This window comes from Dermacentor albipictus, chromosome 3 (assembly GCF_038994185.2).
Source record: "Dermacentor albipictus isolate Rhodes 1998 colony chromosome 3, USDA_Dalb.pri_finalv2, whole genome shotgun sequence".
NCBI lineage: Eukaryota > Metazoa > Arthropoda > Arachnida > Ixodida > Ixodidae > Dermacentor > Dermacentor albipictus.
In genome coordinates this window covers 23,511,940-23,539,427 of record NC_091823.1, presented here as the reverse complement: position 1 = coordinate 23,539,427, position 27,488 = coordinate 23,511,940, and the positions used below count along the sequence as shown (strand labels likewise).

The 27,488-nt window shown below is 48.7% G+C and overlaps 1 protein-coding gene and 1 long non-coding RNA gene across 5 annotated transcripts in view; one reads left to right on the top strand and one right to left on the bottom strand.

Moving 5' to 3' along the window:
- Positions 1 to 27,488, top strand: part of LOC135903894 (uncharacterized) — a 224,876-nt gene that overhangs the window by 85,112 nt on the left and 112,276 nt on the right. The gene's annotated exons all lie outside the window — the stretch shown is intronic.
- On the bottom strand, positions 597 to 16,318 carry LOC135903924 (cholinesterase-like). Of its 4 annotated transcripts, none has more exons than XM_065434391.1 (7): positions 15,937 to 16,318; positions 15,088 to 15,388; positions 13,679 to 13,837; positions 10,418 to 10,706; positions 7,705 to 7,872; positions 6,538 to 6,875; positions 597 to 2,106 (listed from the first exon to the last, which is right to left on the bottom strand). In XM_065434391.1, exons 1-7 carry the CDS (start codon positions 16,256 to 16,258, stop codon positions 1,956 to 1,958), a joined length of 1,728 nt encoding a protein of 575 aa, XP_065290463.1. In that variant the 5' UTR covers positions 16,259 to 16,318; the 3' UTR covers positions 597 to 1,955. The 4 variants fall into 4 exon arrangements, with proteins under 4 accessions (XP_065290463.1, XP_065290466.1, XP_065290465.1 ...); XM_065434394.1 differs by having other exon boundaries at positions 10,487 to 10,706; XM_065434393.1 differs by having other exon boundaries at positions 13,691 to 13,837.

Here is a 27,488-nt window from a genome sequence, read left to right as displayed (position 1 = left end):
GTCGCCACATAAATGAAGCGTTTAACTTAGCTTATCTGCAAAGGCCGTAGGCTTTTACATTGTTTTTGACGTTTCATACAGAAAAAAATGTTACTGCGCTTGGTGATGCCTCGAATTAGCAGCAAAGCGCGTTTAGTGAACACAAACTGTACGGCAGGAGGGCAAGTGAGATAGACATTCATGGGATCGCACACTGAATGGCGGCACACCGACAAGTACTACACGAATGCAGTATGCGGCAAGAGTCAGTGTTGTACTAGATACTTCAAAAGCATTTGTACTCCAACCCATGCATCACTAGATCTCGACAATAAGTTAGTAAACACATTCCAGAGACACGCAAGGAGACTAATAAAGATCTAGGGAAAACACGGGGAATGCGGGAGATGGAAATTCAAGACGATGAGCAAAACGTGAACAAGGTGAAAGCAGGAGCCAACGTTTCGACAAGTGGACTTGTCTTGTCCAAGTCGCCTTGAAGAAGACAATGTCGAAACTTTGGCTCCTGCTTTCACCTTGTTCACGCTTTGCTCAAGGAGACTAATAAGAAGCATGAAATTTGAGCATGTGAATGTGCTAACTAATGCAACGAAAAACGACACAAGCAATATATTTATGGCATGTATAGAGTATGGAGAAAAACATTGGGGACTTATGGGAATTCGTGCAGTCACTTGAGTGCAAAGCGAACGAGCATCCACAGTCAGTCAACACTACGTGAGAAGGAAAAGTACAAAAACAACAAGCAATGTACTGAACGCAAGAGAAACGTACTCCGCCGGCGTGTACGACCATCCAAACGAGAACCGAATTCAAATGCGCGGTGATGCGATGCTCGACGGTCCATTGTTGAGGCGCGTAGGGCTGTTTTCGTTGCAGCTGGCGTGAGACAAGAAAAGGAAAAAGAAGCACTCGACAGTTCGCGCACCACCAGTTCCGGCGGAGGGCTGACGTAATGTTTGAAGTGCGATGCGGTATAACACAACACAGACACAGTGGGGACGACACAAGCAAATCGCTTGGTTTGCACGGAAGACCAGCACCCACTAAAATGGGCCACCGACGCCGGGAAATAAGACTTAATGGGCGCTGTGGCGGTCGTGCGCCGAAAGCTGACGACGCATTATACCGCTGCATCGGCACTAATGGCGCGCGCGATGGACTGCGGCAGCACGAGGACATTTATACGCGGCCGGACGTAAAGTCGCCGGGGCCGTGCAGCAGACCGAGGGTCTCCACCCCGGGGAAGGTCGGCACGGCATCAAACGGGTTTGCGCAGACAACGATCGCAAATAATTAATGGCGAAGTAAATCTCCAAGCGCCTAAATTATTCCTGTCAGGAAGGTGTCGAGATCGCCACTCGGTGAAGCTTGTCGGTGCTGGCGAAAAGGAAAAGCGCCAGGTGCGCATACAGTGGAGTTTTAGTTCAAGGCAACTTGCGAGTGAAAGTGTCGATGGTGTTTCATACAAGCTCTCATAAGGTGCTGGATCAAAATGTCCATCGTCAAAAAAGGCAAGGATGAAAAGCATTAGGCAAGCATCAAGTGTCAAGACAGTCCAGTAGCTTTAAATGGTGACCCATTTATGATTGCAAGAGATAGGTTTGTTAAGCGGCTTAAGTGGCACGAAAATGACAAGCATTTAATGTTACCGTTGGTAACTGTACCGTTACAACATGTGCGACAATCCTGCCAAATATTCGCGTAATCCAATGGTGGGCACTTTGCCCATATTTAAAGGGATCGGGCTCCATAAAGTCATGTTTTGCCCGAGTACCTCGTGTCCGTTAAGTTTCTCCGTAATCACCATTGCACAAACACACAAAATGGAGCAAAACAATAGCGTTTTATCACTAAAGTCGTGAAAGGAGAGGCCTGTCAAGAAGCACGGAAAGACAAAAGGGGGTATAAAATACAAAAACGAGATCAGAAACGTAAAACGGTGCCGAATCATGCTAGAGCAACAGTCTGGGCTCGAGGAACTTGCAGCGTTCTTCCCTGCTGCTGTCGTTGAGGAGTGTCAGTCCATTCGGTCTGATGTGCACCACGGGAAACGCATAGCCGGTGACGCGAGGCCACGGAGCGTTATTCACGGCTGGCAGGCGGCTGGAGAGAAAAAGCGAGGGTGTGTTACTTTTCTGGGTGCTGCGCGAACAAGGCTGGCGTTGTGAAAATGAGGATGTGCTTTCGTTAATGGTTAACGGGGTTTATAACGCAACGTACGCTTGCTGTCTAAATCGCGCAAGCTACTCGTTACGCTCAAAAATTTCTACGCTTAACCTTTGCCTTTAAAAGTGTGTGAGTTTGGGATTAGGAAGATGAAGAGGCGCTATTTTCTGCAGCCCTTTAGGGACGACGACTCAGTGCCTATCCCGATAGTGTACGAGGGCCCCTTACTGCTCGATGAGGATAGCAATAGGGGCTTGTTGGTACGGCATATCTTATTTTGTTATAGCGCAAGCTTGACAAGGACAAAAGAAGGCACATCTGACACACACAGCACTACTTTCAACAACAGGTTTATCTCTCGTTCTCGTCGCTATATATACACCCTCGACCCGTCATACACCACGTGTAACATTTTTGGAAAAATAAACAAAAGATATAAGCTGGGAACCACACGTAGGCAGTTTCTTGATTCACATATTCAAAGACATGTACACGTTCAACGCGAACAAAGATAATTCGGCTCTTTCGATGATAATGACGCGCTTGATAATAGAAGCCAGACACATAGCAACATTTGGCGATGCATGCGTCAGTAAAACTTCCATTTCATTATCATCAAAAGAGCTGAATTATCTTTGTTCGCGTTGAACGTGTACATGTCTTTGAATATGTGAATCAAGAAACTGCCTGCGTGTGGTTCCCAGCTTATATCTTTTGTTTATTTTTCCAAAAATGTTACACGTGGTGTATGACGGGTCGAGGGTGTATATATAGCGACGAGAACGAGAAATAAACCTGTTGTTGAAAGTAGCGCTGTGTGTGTCAGATGTGCCTTCTTTTGTCCTTGTCAAGCTTGCGCTATAACAAAATAAGATACCCCTTACTGCTTTTTATGCTTCCCGGCAACTGGAGCTTATGTAACCGTATCGTTTACCGGGAAACGCTGGCTGCGAACGCTATGCACGAAGGCGAGCTTTCTGGTAGAAGCGCGGCCTCTTGCATGGGTCGATCTCCTGTTATTGTTTCCCACTTTTGCTATTTCAGTCTGAAAAGAGCTAACATAAAGGACATGCGCTGTCGGTGTTTTTTTTTTCATTTCAATTGTTTGTGGGCTGCCGTTCTCAAAATTTCGAGGAATAACTTTGTAAAGAATGAAAGATAAGGTATGAGCAACTTTGGTGGTAGAAAAGCGGTTGGGTCTGCATGGTTCGGAATTTGGTTAGAAACCATGTTCACCGAGGCGACGTCCGCAGCCGGATGCCGACCCGGGACGCCGACGCCGGATTTTCTGCGACATGGGCTCCTTAACGCTATAGCGCTGAAAAGTGTTTTTTTTTTTGTGTGGTCGTGATTTCGAATGGTGCAGCTATTTATGATGCTTGAGATGCCACGAGGTGTGTGTGCCGTAGAACACTTCATGAAGGGAGCACACTCCAAGATGATTTTCATGCGTGAAAATTTTAAAGAACGCTTGATTAAGAGTATCCGCAAAGTCGCCGTTAAAACCCCGTCAGCAATATTGTTGGTTAACTTGATCGATGCTGTAGCTAGCCGACCTTGTTTTCATTTAGTGTAGCCAACTGACAAGTCTTGGTTATCTCCGACGGTATGGTATAGGGCGTTATAGGCCAAAGCTGAAATATATAGCGCATGTGAGCTGTCGACAAAACTAAGCCGATAGAGCGCTATGATTTACGGCTCATAAAGTGAACCGCAATCGTTTTAGAACAACACTGCAAAAAAAAGTGAACTCGGAGAATGGCCGAGTCCACTGTCTGAGTCCGAATTACTGAGTCTACAATGAAACTTCAATTTGGTATTTGGCAGGGGCGTCCGAAAATTTTAATCGAATTTGAATATTATAGGGAAGCGTTCTTCAAATATGGAATATCTTCTAAATTGTAAATCAGATATTCATGAAGTATGAAGTTAGCGCTGAGCTCGTTCGAAAAAAAAAGAAAAAGAAAAACACACACACCACAAAAAAAGAAAAAAATCTGGTGTTTGACGTGCCAAAACTAGGATATGATTATGAGGCACAGCGACGAGGCTCTGGACTAATCCTTACCGCCCACAGTTCTCAAGCGGACATCTAGATCTATTACTTAAATGACATTGCGCGACACTAAAAAAACGACACGGACGTGAGAGAAGACGACACACCAAGCGCTTGGTGTGCCGTCTTCTCTCACGTCCGTGTCGTTTTTTAGTGTCACGCAATATCATTTAAATAATGGATTACCAACTTGCTCGGAATGCTGCTCTCATCTAGATCTATATACCACGAAAGTATTTGCATTTCACCCCCATTGAAATGTGGCAACCACGGCACGGGATCGCAACCGCCACCTTGTACTTATAGCACCGCAACGCCATAGCCACTAGACCACCGCAAAATCATAAAGTGAATATACATCGACACACGCATGTGCGTCAATGTGCATTTCAGCGTATACAGTATATTCCTGTCAACCCCATATGGTCGCCGTTCTGTTTTTCTTTCTATTATGCCGTTGCTTCCCGACGAGACGAGATTTCATCAAACTGTTAATTTCAGACGCACGTAAGGCCGTTCAGTACGACGTCTGAACAACTGAGCTATCTTAAACGATGAACAACTGCTTTAAATTAACCGAGACCATGACAATGACAGCAATGAAAGAAGGAAACATGTTATTAGTACGATGTTGTGATCGCTGAATGAGAGAAAATGTGATTCGATCTACAGCACCGCCGATTGTTCTAAAACGATGCAAACATGGTGAGACTGGTCAGAAAACAAATCGAATGAAATAAGTTATATATAGGTTGCGATCCATTTGCATTGAAGGACTGGAAATTCTTGATTAGAAGTTGTCTGGCCCCTTGCATTCCCCCGGGAACTTATTCCGCTCCTTAAGAACCGCAGCTATCCTGCAACAAAATCACATGGAACAGACCTCACAAATTGTTCTGCCTCCCTCAATAAAGGCTCTAATAAGTGTGCTTATCCCTTGCACACTAGAAAAGAAAAGCACATTGTACAATTTTAAATAGTGAATTCTCGAATCGAATACGAATCGAATAGGAGGTATACTATACGATTCGCATTCGATGCGAGAATTCACTATTCGAAGTTGTAGAATATTAGCAGCTACTATTCTATTCGCATTTGAAATTTCGAACATTCGTGCACCCTGTAGTATTTGGTAGCTGAAGAGTTAAAAAAGAAACGTGGTGTTTTGTTAGTTATTTAGGCGAATATTGCATCAGGCCTTGAAATCAGTGTGTCCTTGTTTCATGAAACAGAGTGACAAATAATTACAATATACGCGTACGTTTCACGAACAAGTCAGTGTGTATGGGAATGAAAGCATCGATAAAAAACTGGTTCTATCAGTTTTCCTGTCACATAAAAATAAAAATTACATTATTTGGTTGTCCAGAATTTGGTACTTCAGAATTCGTTGTATACAAGGTGACCGAGCTATCATACATAGCGTTTCTTAAAATAAAGGCGGGCCATTCTACGCGACGATAACCAAGTGCGTGTTGTTCACAGTCGAGTAGTAATTTTTTTGTTGATGCCATTAAGTTTAATAATCGGTTGCGATTAGCTATTGCTTTCATTACTGCTCTGAATGCCACGTAGTCTATGAATAATGTGTAGGAAATTTAGGAACATAAAGCTTGCATGTTTTTAACCAAGTACGGTTGATTCTTTTCCGGCTGATAAAGAAAGCCCGTGAACAATGAAAATTATCACATGAATAACCGTCCGGCCGCATCAAAATGCAGCGCCCTCAAACGAGCTCGATGGCAGTTAGTGGCGCAGAGGAGGCGCTTCATCCGGCGCGTCCCGCCCGCGACAACGCTGCGCCTTGCTGTTGACAAGGAAAGTGTCCCGATAACTGGTGGTTGCTGCGTTGTGGAAAAAGTGCGCTCACACATTCATATCCTGTATCAGTTTGTGATCGAGCCCTGTTTGACGAACATACCTGTGCTGCCTTTTTTTTTTGCGTAGTCGTTTTCTCCACATACAAGCGCATAGGTGCCCATCTTTCCCTAAATAAACCTTAATTTGAGAGCAGACAGTACCAAACATGATGCGTTCTCTTCCCTACGACTTTGTTTTTAGCGAAAACATTCTTTCTTCTCGAACAAATATCAATAACTTCCTCATTTCATTCTTCTTAGTAACAACTGTTTCCTCGCATGCCAACAGAGGGCAATGCGAGGAAGATGAGTTTGTACCATGCGTGCCTCGATACCCGGAAAACCTGCTTTTTTTTCAACGCCTTCAGAGGCCTTTTCAAGCCAACACAAGACGACGAGTCCCAAGAAGCCGAACCTGCTGCTGCCTGCTTTCGCCACAGTATGGGTACACACCCTGCTGTGGCGAATGATGCCCATATGTAGATGAGGGTGGCGCTAAGCTTGAACCCGCCGCTGACGTCCGAGTCGGTTGCTTGGTCGGGAAGGAATGTTCCCAGGGCACGCCGTAAGTCTTCGTCCAGTTCCCGCCATCGCTCGAGGTCCGTGGCCGCCGCGACGGTCTTTGCCGATCGCTCGAGACGGGGTAGCACGAAGCTGCTGACGCGGTTGAATTTCTGGGACAGGAACTGGCCGTAGAAGCGTGCGGGACACGCGTGCAGAACGTCATTCAGCATTACGGCGTCTGCGTCGCCCTCTTCGACAGCCGGGTGCAGCAACTCGGTATGCGCCGCCTGGTTAATCGACAAGTTTCATAGGTTCAGCAACTTGTGGCAACGAACCAAGAAGAACGGCATGGGTAGTTTTCACGTCTGAGCAAGAATATATAGGCATGCAATGAAACGTACAGACATTTTCAACGTATACAGGCGCGCAAGTGAGCGTCGTTATCACTGCGCGCCCGAGCTGTACTTTTACTGGTTGTGCTAATAAACGTAGCCAACTAACTCGACGACACCTTCCTGAATACGTACAGAAGCTCCTCTGTCGAATATGCAGTTTTATAGAGCACGGCACCTTTCATATCGCTGCAGCCCGAAGCCCAGAAGCTACAGCCTGAAGGATTCGGAGAATATATTATGAAGAATATATTTGTGTTGCTTTCAAATTGCCGCTCACTAATCAGGAATCAAGCGGGTAATTTTTTTTTTTTTTGAGCGGCGAGTTTTCGGAATGTGTTCACAGCCTCTTGACTAGACGATACAAAACCCGCCGTGGTTGCTCAGTGGCTATGGTGTTGGGCTGCTGAGCACGAGGTCGCGGGATCGAATCCCGGCCACGGCGGCCGCATTTCGATGGGGGCGAAATGCGAAAACACCCGTGTGCTTAGATTTATGTGCACGTTAAAGAACCCCAGGTGGTCAAAATTTCCGGAGTCCTCCACTACGGCGTGCCTCATAATCAGAAAGTGGTTTCGGCACGTAAAACCCCAAATATTATTATTATTAGACGATACAAAAGCATCAGACGACAAGTTGGTTCGGAGCCTTGTGTTGAACGAGCTAGCAAGGTAGGAACAAATAACTACGGCTACCAGGCTACCAAATATATTATCTGTGGTACCTTTTGGTAGTAGCCGATTATCTCCATCGGTGTTTCTATGCCCAGAAGGGTGAGAAAAGCCGTGGGCAAATGCAGTTGCTCTGTTTGTGCTAAGTTGAGTCTCAGCGTGTCTGCGAGGTTGAAGAGGTTGTCATCCGTGTGGCCGACGAGCAGGTCGATGCGGTCTGGCTGCAGGTCGATAATGAGAAATTGAACGAGGAGAATGAAAACAATAACTCCTGATGGCCCAAATTTTGGTTTTGAATTAGGCTTCAATATATTCTGTCCACTTGAACTTAAAAAAAATATGGCAAGCAAGAAAAAAAAATGCCTGAGCAGTTTCTTTCGATGTATCGAAGTCGCTTGTCACAAAATTGGCTGAGGCGGCAATGTTTTCTTTTATTACCATAGTGCGACAAAAAACAAAGGGCAAAAAATTATGAATAGTGGATGTCCTCAGCGCCAATGTTTTGACATGTGCTCTTGTCTTAGTCAAGTACGGTGACACGTCCATATGTCGAAACGTTGGCTCCGTAGAAATTCGCTTTCATTTTATTCATAAATTTCGTTTCTCCTTCTTTTTTACAAAACGACAGCTCAAAACTAACGGTTAAGGCATAAAGGCGCACACCTGCACTTGAAAGGTTAGCTTAGCTCAGTACAATATCTGTCCTAAACGACATCAGTGACATGCTGACTTATACTGTACATAAAAAAAAAGAATGCTATTGTATAAAACAACACTCAGGAACTTATACAGGTCAATAATCATAATAAATGAATTAAAAAGTCTTGTTCAACTACTGTCGATCAATTTAAGTCTACCTTCCTCTAAGCTTCTGCCTTCTTAAGGACGCAAAAGGCACACAACGTATGCGCCGACTATCGTTTACCCCCGTATTAAGAAATGCATCTCATGGTATGTTCAGACTACGTTCGTAAGGCGCCGATTTTTCGTAACATGCGTAAGCGGAAGCGCAACAAGCGTATGCGTCTAATTCAGACTGCGAAAGTAAAGGTACCAACGTGCGCAATTCACGCGAAAATCGTGGGTGAGAGTGCTAAAGGGTCGGCAACATTTACGACTGTGATATTATGACCATTGCGACACAGCCAATGACCGATAAGCTTTCGGTTTTCAACAACCGGTGACGACACTTCCGTCCTCCCGTCTGCAGACAGCTCCGGCCGCGGGAAGTGCCATTACGCCATTCCGTGCGCACGATTACCTTGGCTGTGTTCGTGAAAATTTGTGCAGTGCGCCTTGCGAGACTGTTTTCAGTTGATGTGGTTTATCCGCCGAGGAAATCGATGGCCGTAGATGCGCGCTCCGAACTTCGATGAGTGGTCTCACTAGGTCTTCAAGGAAGCGGAACTGCTGGGGCGACATGCGCATGAAGTTACGAAACATCGCAGCGTCCCCAACTCGGAGCTTGGCGAAAAGGTTGTGAAAATCGCCGTCCACAGCCCTGTCGAGAAATACTTGCCGCACCCAAACCCTGGTGCGTCGCCTTCGTCGTCTTTGGGCGATAGAATGCATGACTATAAGTTTGTTTTGAGCGTGAATTTCTTCGATCTCGGCCAGCGCTCGCATGTTGACAGGAGCCTTATTGGACCGCTGGTGACGTCGATTCTGCAGCTCCAAATTTGATTGGCCTGTTGTAAAAGCCGTAATTTACGCAGCAGTAAATGTGACCAAAGGTGCCGGCTTAACTGCCGTAACGTTTTTTTACAGCCGTTACGTTCGATACGCCAAAAGAGCTGTTACGCGCGTTACGACCGTAGTGTGGACATAGCTTTAACTTGAAGCCATATGTTTGACTCAATATAAATGACGCCTGGTGCGAACTCGCCCAAGATGCTCATTGCGTTTCCATTAGCGCGTTCACGACAGGCGTCATCTAAATCAAGTAAAGCGTGGGCTTCAAGTTAAGATGCATTTCTGAATACGCTTAGCGTTCAGAGAATATATTTTATTCAGTAGTCAGCGCCTGGGTTCGGTTCTTTCCTTGTTCTTCGCGCTGCGTTGCTATGTGGTTAGAAGACAAAATATGGGGCACTGCATGGAGGTTTTCGGGCTTCACACGTCTAACTAAAACAGTCATAGGTGCGTGAACAAAATGGCTCAAGATCATGAAAAGACTCCTGAAATACCACTTAAGTGGCGTTATATGCATCAGGCGACATGATTCAATTATGTTCAATCGAAAACAACCTCAGCGTGCTGCAGCGAGGCGATTCCTGCCAAATTTTATGTTGAGATCGCGGATTTCTCGGAAGAGATTCAAATTGTTATTTTTCGCTGTCAAACTATCTCCTATCGAACATCATAATTATTGCAGGAATTATTAGGAGATTATTGCAGGAACATATGTTTGTGTACAAGCAAAAAAAAAAAGAAAGAAAAGGCACTTGTAACGCGGACTGCTGTTCTGATGCACCAAGGGAATGCGACGCCTAAGTTTTTTTTAGAATATGTAAAGAATATACTTTCGGTGACTAACCCTATGAACTTTCATTTGCCTTGCTTGATATTTGCACGGCATTGTGTACGTCCACACGTCAGACACATTAAGTTTTATGCAGCTGCCAGCTTTGCGGAGTTGATCGATCGTTCCCTTCTCTTTCTTTTTTTGTGCGAGTTTACAAATTGTGCGCAACCCTAAGCAACAATGATATCTAGAATCCCTCTTTTCAGTTATGCCGAAGCGGATGGAACAAAGACACTGGAAACCTGGATTACGCTGTTCCTTTTCTTGAAATTGCACGCATTCCTGTGAAGTGCACCCAATGAGCGACATACGCTGGTTATATCATTGCGGTCGTAGGGTGGAAAACGCATCAGAGTTTGGTTGTACGATGGAAAGAAGATCGGCCTTCCAAGAGCACCACTTTGCATGACTTGCGCAGCAGTGGCGTTCCGCATGCAGTCCAAAACAGAACGCGTTCTGTTGGAGTCGCAGCTTAGCCGTTCAGCCAACGTCGCCAGATTAGCCTTGGCGTTGATGGTGTTGTCAAAGTACCTGCGAACAGGGTTTCATTGGTGTAAAGACACAATATACCTACTTCATTTGAGCGACGAAGCTCTCAAAATTGTTGGAAGGCCGGGTAAGTGTTTTTCTTTTTTTTATATTTCGATATATTTGTGAAAGCAAGCTGCTGTATGGAAACAATGGTCTGGTTTCCCAACTGAATGATTTCCTCTTTAGTGGTGTGGCCATCACAAAGCCAGAGAATGCTTGGCTACTTTTGCATTGGCTTTTATTTTATACGAATTGATAGTAGCACTAGCTATATCTTGGCAAATGCATGAAGAAAGGAAGACAGAACAACACAAGTCACAGGTATGAGCAACTAGCCTACCTAAAATCTCGAATTCATCTTGCGGAGTAGAAGAATGCCGTTAAGAGTGGCGCGGCAAACTGGAAAAAAGTGAACATCACATGTGCTGTGGGATTCGATGTTATTCGACGCAGTTTGCAGGTAGCTGACTCTTCGGCATCGTTTGGGGGTCTGCAAAGTGTTACCAGGTGCAAAACAAGGCGGGGGAATGGGGACCGACAACGAAGATGGTGCGGTCTATAAAATAGTCTCAAAGCGCAACCTGAAACGAGAGGAAAATGCGAGAAACACACACGTGACGCGCCCACCAGAACGTCTCAAAGAGTTAATTGACTTTGGCAAGAGAGGAGTATGCGTGCGAGCGTAGCCTAATGGTACGATCATCGTGGTATTGTGCTTGAAGACGGAGGTTCAATCCCACTATCGGTGACGCATTTATTTAATTTTGTTAAAGATGGCCGGAACCAGGCGAGACAAGAACCTCCACATATACCTACCGCGAAGCACCTTGATTGAGGCAAGGTAGGTTTCGCATTAAGGGACGCTTTAGCTCGGGCCCAACTCCGACGCCACCGATTCAAATACATGTAAAACGCAAGAATGTTTTTCTGAGGTAACCGCTGGACCGATTTGAATGAAATCTGTTGCATTTGAGAGCGAAAGTTAAATTATAGTGACTGTTGGAAGCGGAATTTCGATTTAGGGCCTGAATTGTGTGTAAATAAATTTCACAATTTAGAACGTTTGAGAAACATAGAAGCACAAAGTTTACAAATTATTAGCTCTGCATCAAGAACAGATATCGCGGTTCTGTAAATCCCACCCATTAGATCATTCAAAGCGGACAAATTCGGTATGTCATTTTATATCTTACGTGAATTCGTTACGTTGTTTAAAATGTTTCTGCAAAAGCTGTATTTCCTTACTATTAAATTTTTTAGGATTCGTGTTGAGAAATACTTTATGTTGAGAAAAATGGTGAACTGGGAGGGTAGACGTCGATTCATTCAAAAAAATGCCATCGTATGTTAATTAAACGCCTAGTCGTCGCCGTGCGCGCGTATGTCTTGTCTTCTTTCTCTGCCTGGTTGGTCACAATCATATAAATTGATCAAAGGATAAAGCGAGATAAAGCATAAGGTAAATTATTTTTAATTGAAATGTAGAAATAATAAACTAAAGGGAAGTGAAAGTGTACGAAAGCATAACTTGCCGCAGTTGGGATCCGTACCCACGTCTTCGCATATGCGTGCGATGCTCTTACCGATTGAGCTACCACAGCGACATTTTCCCATCTACTTTTTTGGGTAGTATATGTATTACATCTAGCCTTGGGAATGTTAGCTGGCGCCACAACTCACTGCCATGGTGACTGAGTCGATCCTTTATCTATACCGCAGCCATCACGAAATACGTAAACTTGAGAGAAGGCACACGCACACACACACACACACACACGCACACGCACACGCACACGCACACACACACACGCACACACACACACGCACACACACACGCACACACACACGCACACACACACACACACGCGCGCGCGCGCGCGCACGCACGCACGCACGCACGCACGCACGCACACTTTTTGTATTCTGATAAATTGCGTAATTAGTCAAGGTTAAGTACCCAACTTCTGAAGCAACGACGTTGGGCAAAAAAAATTCCAATTCCAAGTTGGTAGAACGGTTTGCAAAACGTACGACTAAACAGTTTCTAACTTTCTATTAAGCATTGTTTTTTCCGCTTACTGCAGATGCCCGCGAAAAAAGAATAATAAGAACTCGGTGCCCTTTCACTCTGTGAAAAAAGATGACCAGTGAAGCTCTGTATGTGGGCATCTGAATGACGAAATGTACGGCTGCCGCGAGTCGGCCAGGCCTTTCACTATTTTCGGGATTGGCCCGCGTATGGGGAGTTTAGTTTCTACACACGGAAGCCAATCCTGGGGGAACTAGCCCTTAACAGCTTTGCTGTAAAATCGATAACGTCTTTGTTCTCCTTCATTAAATAATTAATGAATTAATTAATGTCGCCGACGAACGTGGGAGCACTGGCAGAGCACATTCGCGCGGTATCGCCGAGGGGCTCGAACGAGACAGCTGTGGAAGACGACGATGCATGGGTCCAATCCAGATAAGATGACAGAGTTTTGTGTTAACACATGGACGCGATTCTTTTCAGTTTCTGTAAAAAGAGAATACCACGTGACATGCCCACTTTCGCACCGTGATTGCAGTGATTCCAAACGTTCTGCTTACAGATGACCACAACATTTAGCCGGGTGCGCTGCCGCTTAAAAGGCGACAGGGTAGTGACGCAGGCGTTGCCTGTGCGATTTACGACAGCAATCGTGATCGCTTGGCCGCCGAAAGTGACTGACGGACGTGGCAGTTCCAGATAGCGATAAACATTGTCAAAAACTATTGTCAGTGTTCTGAAAAAGGAACTTTTTTTCTTGAAGATGTTCACTTTGCTTACTGCTATCGTGAAACGAAGCACCTGTTGCTTGCGGCAGCACAATCGATAACCGCTACGTCTGATTATAGCTATCATGAATCGCCGCGAGGGAAGGATATCGCTGGGCGCGAAAACGAATCAACAAGGAATGAGCGAGACGTCGTTAAAACACGCATGTTTATACCTCACGTAGTACCTTGTGAACGGTGTCTCGTTGATGAGAATGGCCCTGCTGACGCTAAAGACTTCCTGGTTGTGCAGCAGGTAGCCGACCGCGGACGCCCCAGCGTTGTGACCGAAAGCGACTATGTTCGCCGCGTCGCCGCAAAAATAAGGCGCGTATCTGTAAGCAGTAATGGAAGGGGGTGACGAGCTCAAGCTTAGGTAGGTGCTAAAGCCTTTGTTGGCGCATATCTTGTTTCTTATCTATTGACAGGTAGACAAATAAGAGCAAGAATTGTTTCAGTCCGCACTGCTAATAGATTGGTAAGGAAAAGCCAAGACATTAAAATGGTGCTCATTTTGTCCGAGCTCCTCGTGTGAGCACCAAACGCTGACACAGACGGCTATACGTGCAGGAAAGGACGAGATATAGTTATCCCCGTCTCTAAAATTTTCCGTGTTTGTTATTTGGAAAGCGTCATAGGTAGCTATCCGTGTTATAGTCGCCTGTATACAGCTGAAACGAAGAGACCATTGGGTGAAGTGTCTTCCGTAGTAATCTGCTGAGGATCTGTCAGTAAGCGCGCATCAGCTTGAACCTTCATGGAAACGAACCAACTGGTCTACGAGAGCAAAATTTCTAAACATTTACGCATTGCACTGAACATCGATGCATGTTATACTGCGATGTCTAGTTGCATCAGGTACATTCATTATCAATTTTATTTAATGCCGTGCATGAATAAAGTGCAATCACTGGATTCCTTGCAGATAAGTTATATTCCAGAGGTTCTTACAGGTTTAATTCAGTGCAAGTCTCTGCTTGCAGTAAGCGATCGTACATTGGTTAGAAGGTTAGGAAATAGGCCACTCAACTCCTGACTTAGCTACCTTGTCTTAAAACATGTTGGTGCGCCTGATGCGATTCTTAGATATCGAACTGTCCGTGAAACCAACTGAAAGTCAGTGGTGCGTTCGCGCCTACGAGGTCTGTCGTCTTATTTGTTCTTCTTTGCTACCCGTTCACGCTTTATCCCGTATGTAGATTTGAAATGTGCAACTAAAAACAGTTTAGATGACCTTAAATGTATTTTGACCACCACCTGCATTGCTAGTGAATTAAGCTCTAGCTCAAGAGCGCTGTGGTTCGCCTGTCATTCTACTGCACCAACCCTTGTTTCGCTAAGTGTTTCCCGCTCTTACGACTACCCTTAAATATGTTCGCTTCGCTCGCTATTTCGGTGACACTAGCAAAGGTGAAATCCGCACAGCTGGACGTGTTCTCGATAAATCTCCTCTTCGGGTATAGTTTTCCCTCTCTCTCTCTCTCTCTCTCTCTCTCTCTCTCTCTCTCTCTCTCTCACTCTCTCGCTCTTTCTGTCTCTCTCTCTCTCTTGTTGCTCTACGCAAGAGTATCATCCGTGTACGCACGTTCTAGTCCAGTTCAGGGCTACGACGAGGTCCGAGAGGCCCACGTTGCCCGGCGCTTCGGGCGGCGCGTTGAGGAATCCCATGGCTCCGAGCCGGTAGTGCGGCGCCACGACCACGACATCTCCGAGCGCGGCAAGGCAACGGCCTTCGTTGTCGGCGTGCGACATCTGGAAGAAGTGGCCATGCACCACGAAGAGCACCGCCAGCGGGCCGGCTTCGCAGGCACCTGGCGGCTTCCAGATGCTCAGCGTGAGACAGTCCTCGCGTCCCCGATCCGAACCGACATTTGCCCTTTCACCGCCTGCGACATGTACGCGAAGGCCAGCGAGAAAGAAAAAAAATTGCTGTCACGTGCCTGAAGGTGGAAACAAACGATGCTGTGAGCGAAGCTAGCTGATCGGACATTGATTTGAAAACGCACGACTTTAGAAACACAGCTTCACAAACACGTTAGAGCGACGCCCATCAAGAACGTGGCAAGGCGTTCTGGTTCGCTAGTAGAGGATAGCGCCATTACTGACTTGAGGTATATCGTATTGTAAAGTTCGGAAATCCTAGATCTGGTAGGTTTGAAAACGTGGGAAACAGCGCACAAAAACAAAGAAAAATAATTAAAAGAAACGCGGAAAGACTAGAAATATACGACAACGCGTAGCACGCCTTCTAAGGCGAGTGAACCAGCACAGCATAGCACCCTTTGGTGGTTTCGTGGGAGCTGTGGCACGTACGCGTTTAAAAAGAAAGGCTGATGATTTTGCATCACTCTTCACAAACGTTGAGGTTCATAACACCCTACGATAGAAAGCAATCGCGAGCGCCACTTCCGTCTTCAGAAGGAAGAGCGCTCACCGGCGCGGGTCTTGTCTGTCTTATCGCCCTGGAGGCAAGGCGCCGGTGGCCGAGTGCCGTCGTAGAGGGAATCGGCACCACCGTCCCTCGCTGCGACGGCTTCGCGGAATCGTAGGTCGCCCACCGGTGGCTGGGCGAATGGCACGCCGCGAAAGGCGTACACCAGGCGTCCCCTGCAGCTCATGACGGAGCCAAGCACGGTGCCAAACGGGCCGTGGATGAGCAGGTCGTCTTTCTTGGGCGACAGGTAGCGGAGTAGGAGAACCGTGGCCACGGCCAGCGTCAGGATGGAAGCCACGACGGAAACCAGACAGGCCGTCATGTCCCCGCGGAGCGATTCACTGCTTGCGATTGAGAATTTGTCTCATCGTCGTGACTGTTTCGGTCTCGTTCTACTGCAGCCTCCCCCCCCCCCCCTCCCACGAGAGGAAAATTAAAACGAAGCTTACGGCAGGTTTGCACCACTGCTAGAGTCATCAAGTTGAGTGGTTGAATAACCAGGATGTGGTTGAGGTGTAATAACAATAGTGTTAACAATATTTCTACCTCGTTGAGATAGCCTTTGACGCTCGTGCGCTGTACATAAGTCAGGCACGAAGTTCTGGTAAGGTTATACAGACTGCAACATACAGTGTAAGTTATTTGGGACAGCTACTGAATCGTCATACCCCTTGGACATGTTAAATTTTCCATTAATTTTCCGTACGATATTGCTGACGTGAACTTGAAGTTATAGGAAAAAAAAAATCTGTTAACTAAGAAAGGACGCAGGAGATCGTGAGACCTTGCAGAATTATAGCCTAATTTCCGGCAATGCTCTTTCTTTCTACCAGTTGTCATACTTTTTAATGCCCATAATTGAACCACAGCTTTCATAAATGTTCCCACATATGTCCCATAACATAGCCCCTTGGTTCGATCCTGGACGCGACGGCTGCATTTCGGAGAGGACGGAAAAAAAAGAAAAAGAAGAAGAAAAAGAAAATGCTCGTGGACTTAAAATTGAGGGGCAGGTTGAAGTTCCCGTTACGGCGTACCTCATGATCACATTGTGGTTCCCGCACACAAAACACCAGAATTTGATTTAAAATGCTTAATATGCCTACCATTTCCCACAAACTTGAAATATGTGTCATATTTCGCCCTTTTACGATATATGTACGAAAAACACGCTTATACCGCTTGTATAACGCTTGTGTAATGCTATCGAACGGCAGAATAAATTTTTTAATTGCAAATGTAATGAAAGTTTTTTCTGTACCGCTGATGAGCATAGTCGTCATGAGCAAAAGTATTCTCAATGTGAACAGATGATAACATCCATGAAATTGCTTCTAGTCGTGTGTTTTAGCACTAGATGACTAGCGTGTAGTCTTTTTCATTGTTTTCCGGTGCTTGAACACTTGCACTGAAAACATGGCTTGCCTGCACGCCTCATTTCAGGAAAGCTTGGTATAACGTTCTTCATTTCCTATGGTATGGAAAAGGTTTAGCCACACACTTTAAACTTTGTTATAAACATCAACCATAACGTGCCGCCCATTTCAACCAAATATATAGAAGGTATACTGTATCGGAATGGAAAACTGGGTGAGTAGGTGAATCGTTTGTTGTATACTGGCAATACTGGCTGGGACATGAACTGAAGCATCGTGCCTGGGCATGTCCTGGACAAGGACTTTCTTCAGTCCTGGTCCCAATAGCGCTGCCACCATAGAGTGATAGAAGAGGTGTATTCACTTTGACTAACACACTGTGCAAACATTACACGTCGATTCTGAAAACACACGTTAAGCACTTCGAAGTGCCTCTAAAAATAATTTGCTGCAGAGACTAATTTTACCAGATACTTCAAACTCCGCCAGCAGTTGACCTATACAGTGGCTCGACAGTCTAACGACACTTTTTATGGTGTCACAAAACTGCGCTGCTGCCATGTAGGCTGCTTCATACTAATGAGTTTAAGCTTGGTTGCGCAGGTTATGCAGTCATTCCCCATGACAATAGGGCTTCCTGCCTTTTACAAAAGCCTCAGATTCATCGGGCAGCAATGCTTATAAGTTAATTAATCTTGAAACATGAATGTACACGACTGAACGCGTGCTGTGAACACGGAATTTTTGCTTTGGGCGGATAGTGGGGTAGAGGACCAAGTGATATAAAAAAATGTGCGCCCGGCGACAGAATATTGCGGCTACGAGATCTGAGAAAAAGCTGAATATATCGGCCCCCTCACAACGCAGTCAGGTATTTGCATTTCGGGCCTCGACTAGAATATGTCAACGGCATTGTCATATACAGTTTTACTGGCTACGTACTGCTACAGGCTGCTCGGGAATTGAACGCTTTCGGAGATCCCGTGGTCCGTAAACTTTTGTCGCCAGGTGTACAAATGTTTCAAAAATACTTGGGCATTTGACCGAATCAAATGAGCGTGTCGCAACACGGAATCCCATCGAACAATCATTTGCTGCGGTATCATACTTTCAACGCAGAGGCGGTATGTCATTGAGGCTAACAGCAGTGACAGAAAGTGGTCAGTGCGGTGAGCGTGGCCATTCCTCGTGCATTTTACGGCTCGTTGTGGTGCAGTGATCCGCGAGATGACGGCGTCAGATATCGACGGGTAGCCCGCCTCTACGTGGCCATAAGAGGGTGAAATAATGTATATGGCTATAAATGGGCCCCGGCTCTCACGTGGAGTGCTTTAGCGAAGCTTACGCAGCAGGTTACGAGCTATAAGGCTGGACCCACCGGCTACGGCTCTGTGCTGGGGGGAAAGAGGTGGCGCGCCCGATTCCTGGCCGCATCCTGATGGGACGAAATGCAAAACCGTTCGTGCATGTACGCACTTTGATTTAGGTACAGGCTAAAAACTCCAGGTGGTCAAAATGAAACTACAGCCGTCCACTATGGCATGCCTCTAACTCATTATGCAGTTTTGGGACGTTAGACCTCACGCTTTAATTTTCAATTATACGGATGCTCGAGGCGTGTTCGCGCCACCGCCGTTGTCGTACTGTCCCGCTGACGCCACACACGTTACTTGCGCGCTGTGTGCGTTTGGCTGCAAAAACGACAAAGCAGCGTGAACGCACGGTCTGCTCAATCGCGTCGGTAGCAGAGTAAGGGCTGCAGCATTCTGGCTCCCACAGCTGGCAGGAGAGTTGCGCGCACGCACACTGCAGGCGCACTAGCGTCCCTACGGAGCTGCTGTGCGCATGCTCGGGTCTGAGCAGTACGCGTTAAGCTAGCGTTATTTAATATTTAACCAGGCTATGACTATAACACCGATGCTTTTCGGTCGGTCTCATTTCGTGCATCGTCGAGGTGACACGCCTGCAGCGCGCCACTGGCGGCGCTCACCACGCCAGCATCGTGAGACGCCTGCCAGCTTCGAAGACGCTGTTACTTCTATCTAGTAGCACGTGCTGCGTCTCGCCAACATGTCAACACCGTCAGAGTTGTTCAAGCTCAGCGTTAAACCTTGTTATCGTGCTCGATAGGTTTCGCCCTGTTGAAATAGCGCGCAATGGGGCGGCACAACAGAAAGGAAGACGAACACTTGCGCCTGTGTTCGGTCTTCCTTTCTGTTGTGCCGTCCCGTTGCGCGCTATTTCAAGATGGTTCTCATGTCAAAATACCAACTAGCCCTACATTCAACTCTTAAAGGTTTCGCCCTTTCGGGCGAAACTGCATTAAAGAAAAATGCAGTTTCGTTGGACTTCTATACCGATAACAGGGTACCAATCCAGGACTAAACCGGATGCCGAAAACCGGGAAAAGGCGTTATTCATGCCCGAACCGGAACCGAAACGAAATGTTACAATTTTTCTTTTTCACTCTGGAGCACAACCAAGTAGAAAAAGTTGTAAGTAGAATCTTTCCAGGGCGTTATCTGAATGATGCGTAAGCATTTCGTCGTAACGACGTGGTGCTGAGTGGTCGTGCGCTGGTGTGTTTTGGTATAATTGCGAGAACGACCGTGAAAGAATCGTGAAACGGAGAAGTGCGGTTTCAACACCGAACTGTTAAGTGCGATCTGCACAAGACCGCGTAGAAGAGGCGTGTAGAAGCACTGTTCACTCGTTTTATAGAGAAACCGCAGCGAATGTGTACGTGAGGATAAATGGCGAGGGAGACGTGTAGGAAATGAAGGAAATGTATGCAGCTTTCCCTGGAACGTCGGTATCCAGCGGCGTCGGCACGGCGTCCTTCGTCTTGTTTGTTGCGTTCGGCATCGTGTTGTTGCAGTCGCCCGCTGTGCGCTTCATTTGTTTCTGGCTTAATCTGTATTCACGCTGGTACTCCGCATTCCTGCGTTTCCGTTCTTCTTCACTAAGCGTCTGCGGTCGCCTTGGCGCCATTACGGTAAATGTGACAGCGCTGCGGTGACACGGCCTGCTGTGGAAGGTTGCGCAATGTGAACTGACGGGACAAGCAAACTACTGGAGGTGGCGGCGCCAGGTACGGCAGCTCCACAGATCTGGTGCGTGCCTGATTGTATACACGTCACGTGGTCACAGAGACGCGCTCGTGCCACTGCTCGCGCGATCGTCGTCGTCTGCTTCCACAGCTGGCTGGCTGTGTCTTGAAAGCGACCGTCTTACGCGAAGGAGGGACAGGCGGACAGTTTTCTCATTGGGCAACCATAGAAATGCTTACGCATATAAACATACGATTTATAGTTCGTGCGGGCTGCCTTCTACGAAGCTTTTTGCCTATTCATTGCCTGCACTTGAGGCTTAACTATATAGCATATCGTACCTCTTCGTCAACGCAGATGAGAGAGAGAGAGAGAGCGTAAACTTTAATTTCAAATCAGCAAGATTTGAGTCCGGCGTCTTTTAGTGGGTCTGGGCACCCGCCGCGGACGCAGTTCCGAGACCTTGTCTCGAAGCGGCTTCCTCGGCTCGCTGGACGGCCCAGAGTTGTTCTGTCAGGTCAGAGCTGAGCAGTGCGGTCATCCAGCGTGACTGGAGGCTGGCGGTGGAAGAGACGGAGGGGTCGGCACTGCCCGACTTGTTTGTTAGGTCCCGACACTCCCATAGCATGTGATTTAGTGTGGCAACCTCGCCACACGATGTGCATCTGTTTGTAGTGTACATGTCTGGATACATGGCGTGCATGAGTCTGGGGTTTCTGTAAGAGTCTGTTTGTAATTGTCTGAAGTGTACTGCTTGCGTCCTGTCTAACATAGCGTGAGGGAATGGGTATATGCGTCTTTGTAATTGGTAGTGTGCCGTGATGTCGTGAAAAGTGGTCATACGATCCTCCCATGCCCAGACGTTTGCAGTACCCCGCGGGGGCTCTTCCTCCGATGCTGCTCGGTGAGTCAGGCCTCGAGCAACGCCGTGAGCCGCTTCGTTGGGGGTGCTCATTCCAGTGTGTGCCGGGATCCACAGCAAATGCCTTCGGGTATCAATGTCGGCCTCTCCCTTGTGTATGGGATGTCGCTGGAGTATCTGATACGCCTCTTGCGAGATGCGCCCATTTGCAAAATTGCGAATTGCTGTTTGCGAGTCACAGATCACGTATGTAGCTTTGGTTTGTGTGAGGGCCAGTGCTATGGCCGCTTCCTCTGCCGCTTCGGCATGTGCCGTGTTCACGGTGACGCTCGTGAGGTGGTTGCCTCGGTGGCTAGTAACTGCTGCTACGAAACTCTTCCTGTCTCGATAGCGGGCTGCGTCGGTGAAGACCGCATCCTTGTCGTTAGAGTAACTTTTGTTCATTTGTTGTGCCCTGGCTTTACGCCTCCCCGTGTGGTGTTGGGGGTGCATGTTGCGAGGCAATGGGGGTACGTATAGTTGCTCGCGTATGGGTCTTGGAATGTCTACTTTGACGCCATGTTGCGAGTGGTATGTGATGCCGAGATTTTCAAGCACGTGTCTGCCCGGGCGGGTCTTGGATAGGCTTTCAAGTTGGGACACTTGTTGCGCCTCCACGAGTTCTTCGAGCGTATTGTGTAGGCCTAGTTCTAAGAGCTTGGTGGTGCTGACTCCAGGCGCAAGTCCCAACGCACATTTGTACGCCTTGCGTATGAGCGCGTTGAGCTTGTTTTTTTCCGCAACCGTCCAGTTGTGAAACGCTGCCGTGTACCTTATCTGGGAAATGACGAAGGCTTGGATGAGTCGGATGACGCTGCCTTCGCGCATGCCCGCGTGTTTGTTGGTGATGCGTCGAATGAGCTGCATCGTGCTGGTGGCCTTTGCCGTTATCTTGCGAAGTGCTTCGCCATTGCCACCCTTATGCTCTATCATCATTCCTAGTACCCGGATTTTCTCTACTATCGGGATGGGTAGGCCATTTGATGCCGTTAATTGGATCTTTTGCTTTTCCTGGGGGGTGTAGCATTTAGGTGGGCGCCCCTTTCTGACTGGTCTATACAGCAGCAGTTCGGATTTTTCGGCCGAGCAGGCGAGTCCCGTGCCCACGAGGTAGTTTTCTACGCATTGGATGGCCTGTTGTAAACGTTGCTCGATCGCTCCGTCGCTGCCCGTTGTCGTCCAGATCGTAATATCATCCGCGTATAGCGTGTGATGCAGTCCTTCGATTTGAAACAGTTGGTCGGGCAACCCCAGCAGGACGAGGTTGAAGAGCATTGGCGAGATCACCGAGCCTTGCGGGGTGCCCGAGCTGCCGATGTTGATTTGCTCTGACTGTAGTTGCCCCACTCGCATGCGAGCGGTTCTTCCCGTGAGGAAGTCTCGGACGTAGTTGTACGTGCGCAGGCCGAGATTTAGATTGTCTATTTGTCGCAATATGGCATCGTGGCGAACGTTATCGAAGGCCCTCTTCAGGTCCAGCCCGAGGATGGCTTTCGTCGAACGCCCCGGATTGTCTATGATTTGGTGTTTTAGTTGCAGAAGGGCGTCTTGCGTGGAGAGATGTCTTTCTGAACCCAATCATGGTGTGTGGAAATAAGTCGTTGTCCTCGAGGTAATCCGTGAGTCTATTGAGAAACGCGTGCTCCATTAACTTGCCCACGCAGGACGTGAGTGAGATGGGGCGCAGGTTTTCCAGCTGTAATTTCTTTCCGGGTTTCGGTATCAGTGTGATATTTGCTTCTTTCCATTGTCGGGGTAGCTTGCCGTGCGCCCAGCACTCATTAATGTATTTTGTTAGTTTCTCGATCGATCCGTAATCGAGATTGCGTAGTGCCCGATTGGGTATTCGATCGGGGCCAGGGGCCGACTTGGTGTTCAGCTTTACGAGGGCCGCCTGGATTTCGGCTACGGAGAATTCCTCGTCTAGGGTGGCGTTGCTTTCTCCTGAGTAGTCTGGATATATTTGCGGTGGCGTTTGGGATATGTAAAGGCGTTCCGTATCCCGTAGGAATTGTTCTTCCGTTCCCCCGTAAGCGTGTATGATTTTGTATATGCCTTGCATGTGTGTGGTCTTGGTGTTGGCGGGATCGATCAGGTACCGCAGTATCTGCCACGTGCGACGCGTGGTGAGTTGACCATCCATCTCCGCGCATTTCTCTTCCCATTGTTGATGTTGCAGGTTAAGCGCGTGCTTTTCTATTTCTTTGTTGAGCTGTGCTATCCGTTTACGCAGTCTCCTATTGTGTCTCTGTTGTTTCCATCGGTGCTGCAGGTTAGTTTTGGCTTCCCACATGTGCAGCAACCGGGAGTCTATTGTCTCGAGCCCAGCTGTCGACGGGATCGTTTGCGTCATGCGCTCGATATCCCACCGCAGTTGGTCGGTCCACTGTTCTATATCTGTGATGTCTTCCATCTGTTGCTCATCACGATGTTTGCGTAGCCGATTCCAGTTGGTGATCTTCATTTGACGACCGGCATTGTGTTCCTGCGGACCGCCTTCTGCTTCTATGGAAATAATGTAGTGATCGCTCCCCAAGTCTTGCATGGTGTTTGTCCAAGTGACTTTGCGTGTGTTGCGCGTGAAAGTAAGGTCCGGCGTCGTGTCAGTGCTTACGCTGTTGCCCTGCCTTGTTGGTGCCGCGGGGTCGGTGACCAGCTCGAGTCCGGCGTATTGCGCCGTTGCCCATAGATTGGTGCCTTTGGGGTGATCGTGCTTGTAACCCCACGCCGTGTGCGCTGCGTTAAAGTCCCCCCCAATGAACAGCTGTTGCCCCTTGGCGATGTCGATTGCCCGTTTGAAGAGGACATGGAAGCGGTGCTGGCGGCATCTGGGACTGCTGTAGACGTTGAGTACGAAGATGCTATTGCGGGTCTTGCGTGGTGGAATTAATTCTACGAGAACGTTTTCGATGTCTCTGATTTTGGTATCGTGTTCGATAACTGTGTGCGCTCGCTTGACCAGTGTGGTGACGTTTGGTTTCTCCGCCTTGCCTGTTATAGACTGGTACCCCGCGAGTTTGGCGGGACCATTCGTTTCCTGCAGTATGATGATGTCTGGGCGTTCGGGGATCGTTTTCAGGTATTGTTGTAAGTGCGCTCGTTTGTTTTGGTAACTTCTGCAGTTCCACTGCCATATCGTGTGTTTTTGTTTCGATGAGTGTCGGGCCATGCTTATATCTTGTTACATGTGTTGCGCCCCTTCCCTATGCGACGGTACGATCGTGCTGTTTGCGGCTTCTAATCTCGACAGTCTGAGGTGAACACTCTCCAGGCTCCGCTGGATGGTACGCGTGATGGACGCGATGATAGTTTCCTCGAGATTGCTGAAGCGAGCCTCGAGTGCATCTATTCGCGCGTCGCGTATCGCTGCGCGCGTGCGTTTGGGTCGTGTTGCCTCTGTAAGGGTGGGAGTGGGTCTTCGTTTGGTATCGGGGAACTCGACCTCGTCGTCCTCTATGGGTTCCTCTTCTGTTCCCTGCGTGGCCTGAGTGGTCTGTGAGGGAGCGGGCCTGCGTTTAGTGTCGGGGTATACGACTTCGTCGTCGTCTATTGGTTGTTCTTGAGTCTCATGCATGGCCTCTGTATCGGTACCGCTCTTCACGGCATGCTGGAGTTGTTGTATGAGGTCGTCTTTTTCGCGAATCTGTGTCTGCATGTGTTCTATTTGCTTCTGCAGCGCTTGTATCGCCTGTGTTAATTTAGTTACCTCCGTCTCTGTTTTAGCGGGTGCTTTGTCGCCAGCCTTCGTGGTTGGTGCTCGTTTTCCCGTGACCGCATCTGCCCAGCTCACCTTCTCGGTGGTTTCGGTGTCTCTTGTTGAGGTCCTTCTGGGGGTGCGGCTGTGAGACCGGCGTTGCTGCTGCTGCTGCCGTGGGTTTGGGGTGCGGCTCCGGGACCGGGAGCGGCCTCGGCTGCGGGTCCTGGATCTCGAGCGTGGCTTGCCGGCGGGGCTGGTGGCTTTGGCGGCCGCCTCCGCTTCCTCGTTGGCCCTGTGTCGTTCCCATTGCCTCTTTGTCACGACGTAGGGGGTCTTGTACCTTGCGCGGCAGTTGCGATCCGCTGTCATGTGTGTTCCCCCGCACAGCTTGCAACGTGGGGAGCACTGGTGGTCGGGGCCTGGGTTGAGGGCGTCACAACCATGGCACACTTTGTCCTGAGGATTGGGGCACACGTCCATGCGGTGACCGAGTCTCCCGCAGCAGTGACACATGTCGACTTGCTTGCGATACAGGGTGCAGCGAAGTAGGGCGCCGCCGTACCTGACGTAGGAGGGCACTCGCGGTCCTTGAAAGGCCACTATGACCGTCTTGGTGTTACTGAGCCGTTTGGCTGCCAGGGCGTCGGGGTTGCGGGCGTGAACGATGTTGGTGTGAATGGACTTGGCGTCCTCCTCCAACGGGATTCCCCTGATGATTCCCTTCACCGTGTAGTCGGGGGCCGTCTCATAGGCACTGACCTCGTGGCGGCGATCACCGATGGTGATGGCTTCTAGTTGTCTGTACTTAGCGGCGTGAGTAGCGTGAGGTGTACTCACGACTATGATGTTTTGGCGGTTGTTGGTGCACACCGTGTCCTCCCCTGCTTCTTGCCCCGGTACGTTGGCCGCCCGGTAAATGGCCGACGCGAGGAGCACGGTTCCGGTGGCGGCAACGTCGAGGCCTCCTCTTGGTCGTATCACGACCTTGAAATCACTTCGTGGGAGTAGTGGCATTTTACTGTTCCTGATGACTTGCTGCTTGACGTTACGCTGTCTTTGACGCGAACGCTGTCGGTCGCCGTTCGCTCCCTCGCCGGTGCGGGAGTGGGTTCCGTTCTGGGTGTTGCTTTGCGCGGCCTCGCGGTTGAATTGGGTCTTGTATCGAATGGTGCACCAACCGTTGCCTTGGAGAAACTCTTCAGGGGAGATGTCCTCCCCGTTCACTTGAACTTCCATCAACGCAGATGAGCTTGCCGGAATTTTACAAGTGGCAGAACCGCTAGTACTGTCTGCAGCAAAATACGGCGCTGGCACTGTTGATGTTGCTTACTTCGTTTTATTTCTCATTCGGCATTGTATAGCGCGGCGTGCTAAGTTTCCAACATGATTAGTCCGTGACACCCTAAACGGAACACTGCGTAGTTAGCGCAATGGAATCCTTATCTTTCTTATATACGAATCGGCACATTGTCGTGCTTCCTTCTCTGTAAGCCATATTGCTTCGCGTTGCACGGACCTTCCGGTGTGAATGAGTACCAAGTGAACGAGAGCGCTAGAGCTCGTACCGGCGTTTGGTCACCTTCTGCCTGTACAAGCTCCAGAAGCTCAGCAAGGAGGCAGACTGCGCGAAGTTTCCGTGAGGGGTGCCCGTGTCGACGCCCGTGGCCATCGCGGAGCTGGCGGGAACTGCTCGCATGTCTCCTCCAGCAGGTAGCCACGCCGGAGTCTCGCCCTCGCGGCCGCCACCTCGGGGTCCGTGTTACTCAGTTGATGGCTCAGCGCCGGCGGCATCGAACCGGTGCGGTGCGTTCTCTCTTCTTCATGGGGTGGACCCGGGGACCCCCGCCGAAGAACTCAAGACAAACTTACGAACACTGTTGTGCCATTACCACAAGCCCGGATTCCGAATCTGCAAGATGCGGAATCTATCCTGCGAACGCCATAATTCTCCCTTCACAAGACAAGATGCTGCGCCGTCGTGCGGGAGAAGCCTCGGCGAGCAGCGTGTTTAGACGTGTCCGCGTGTGCCAGACGGCCCGGCGCCGCACCTCCCTTGCCTGGAGGTCACCGCGCGCGCGAACTTTGAACCGGGTGGCCAGCGCGGTCGCTGGTTGGACCCCTCGGACGACCGTCGTGTGCTGACTTTGTATTGGGCCGTTTGAGTGACAATGGGCCTCGGGGATTATAAAAGCAGCGACACGCCGCTCGAAAACAGGATCTGCCGACCCCACCGGGAGAGAGTGTCGCTCCCGACTGGGGTGAGATGTGTAACGCGTTTTCGCCGGACGTCGTCGTGCGAGAACAGTCGCGTTTGTTGTGAGCACTCGGCCCCAGTGCCGACCCGTTCATGTCCTGTATGATAACCTGTATATAATGTATAAAGTCCCTTTTGTTATTCTCATCGACGCCAGGCTCGGAGTCTTCGCTACCAACGCTCTGTCACGAAACGGGTGACGAGCGCTACGGGACCACAAAGCCGTATTCGTGGTGCAGCGGTGCAAGTTCGTAACACTGGTGGCACCGGTTGG

What these genes read in the sequence shown, in the direction of transcription:
- LOC135903924 (XM_065434391.1), bottom strand. Translation starts at nt 16,258, where the DNA reads ATGACGGCCTGTCTGGTTTCCGTCGTGGCTTCCATCCTGACGCTGGCC. An exon ending in AAAGGAACAGCGTAATCCAG is followed by an intron (nt 7,873 to 10,417) that starts GTTTCCAGTGTC and finishes ATCGACCTGCAG; the next exon opens with CCAGACCGCATCGACCTGCT. An exon ending in TAATCGGCTACTACCAAAAG is followed by an intron (nt 6,876 to 7,704) that starts GTACCACAGATA and finishes TCGATTAACCAG; the next exon opens with GCGGCGCATACCGAGTTGCT.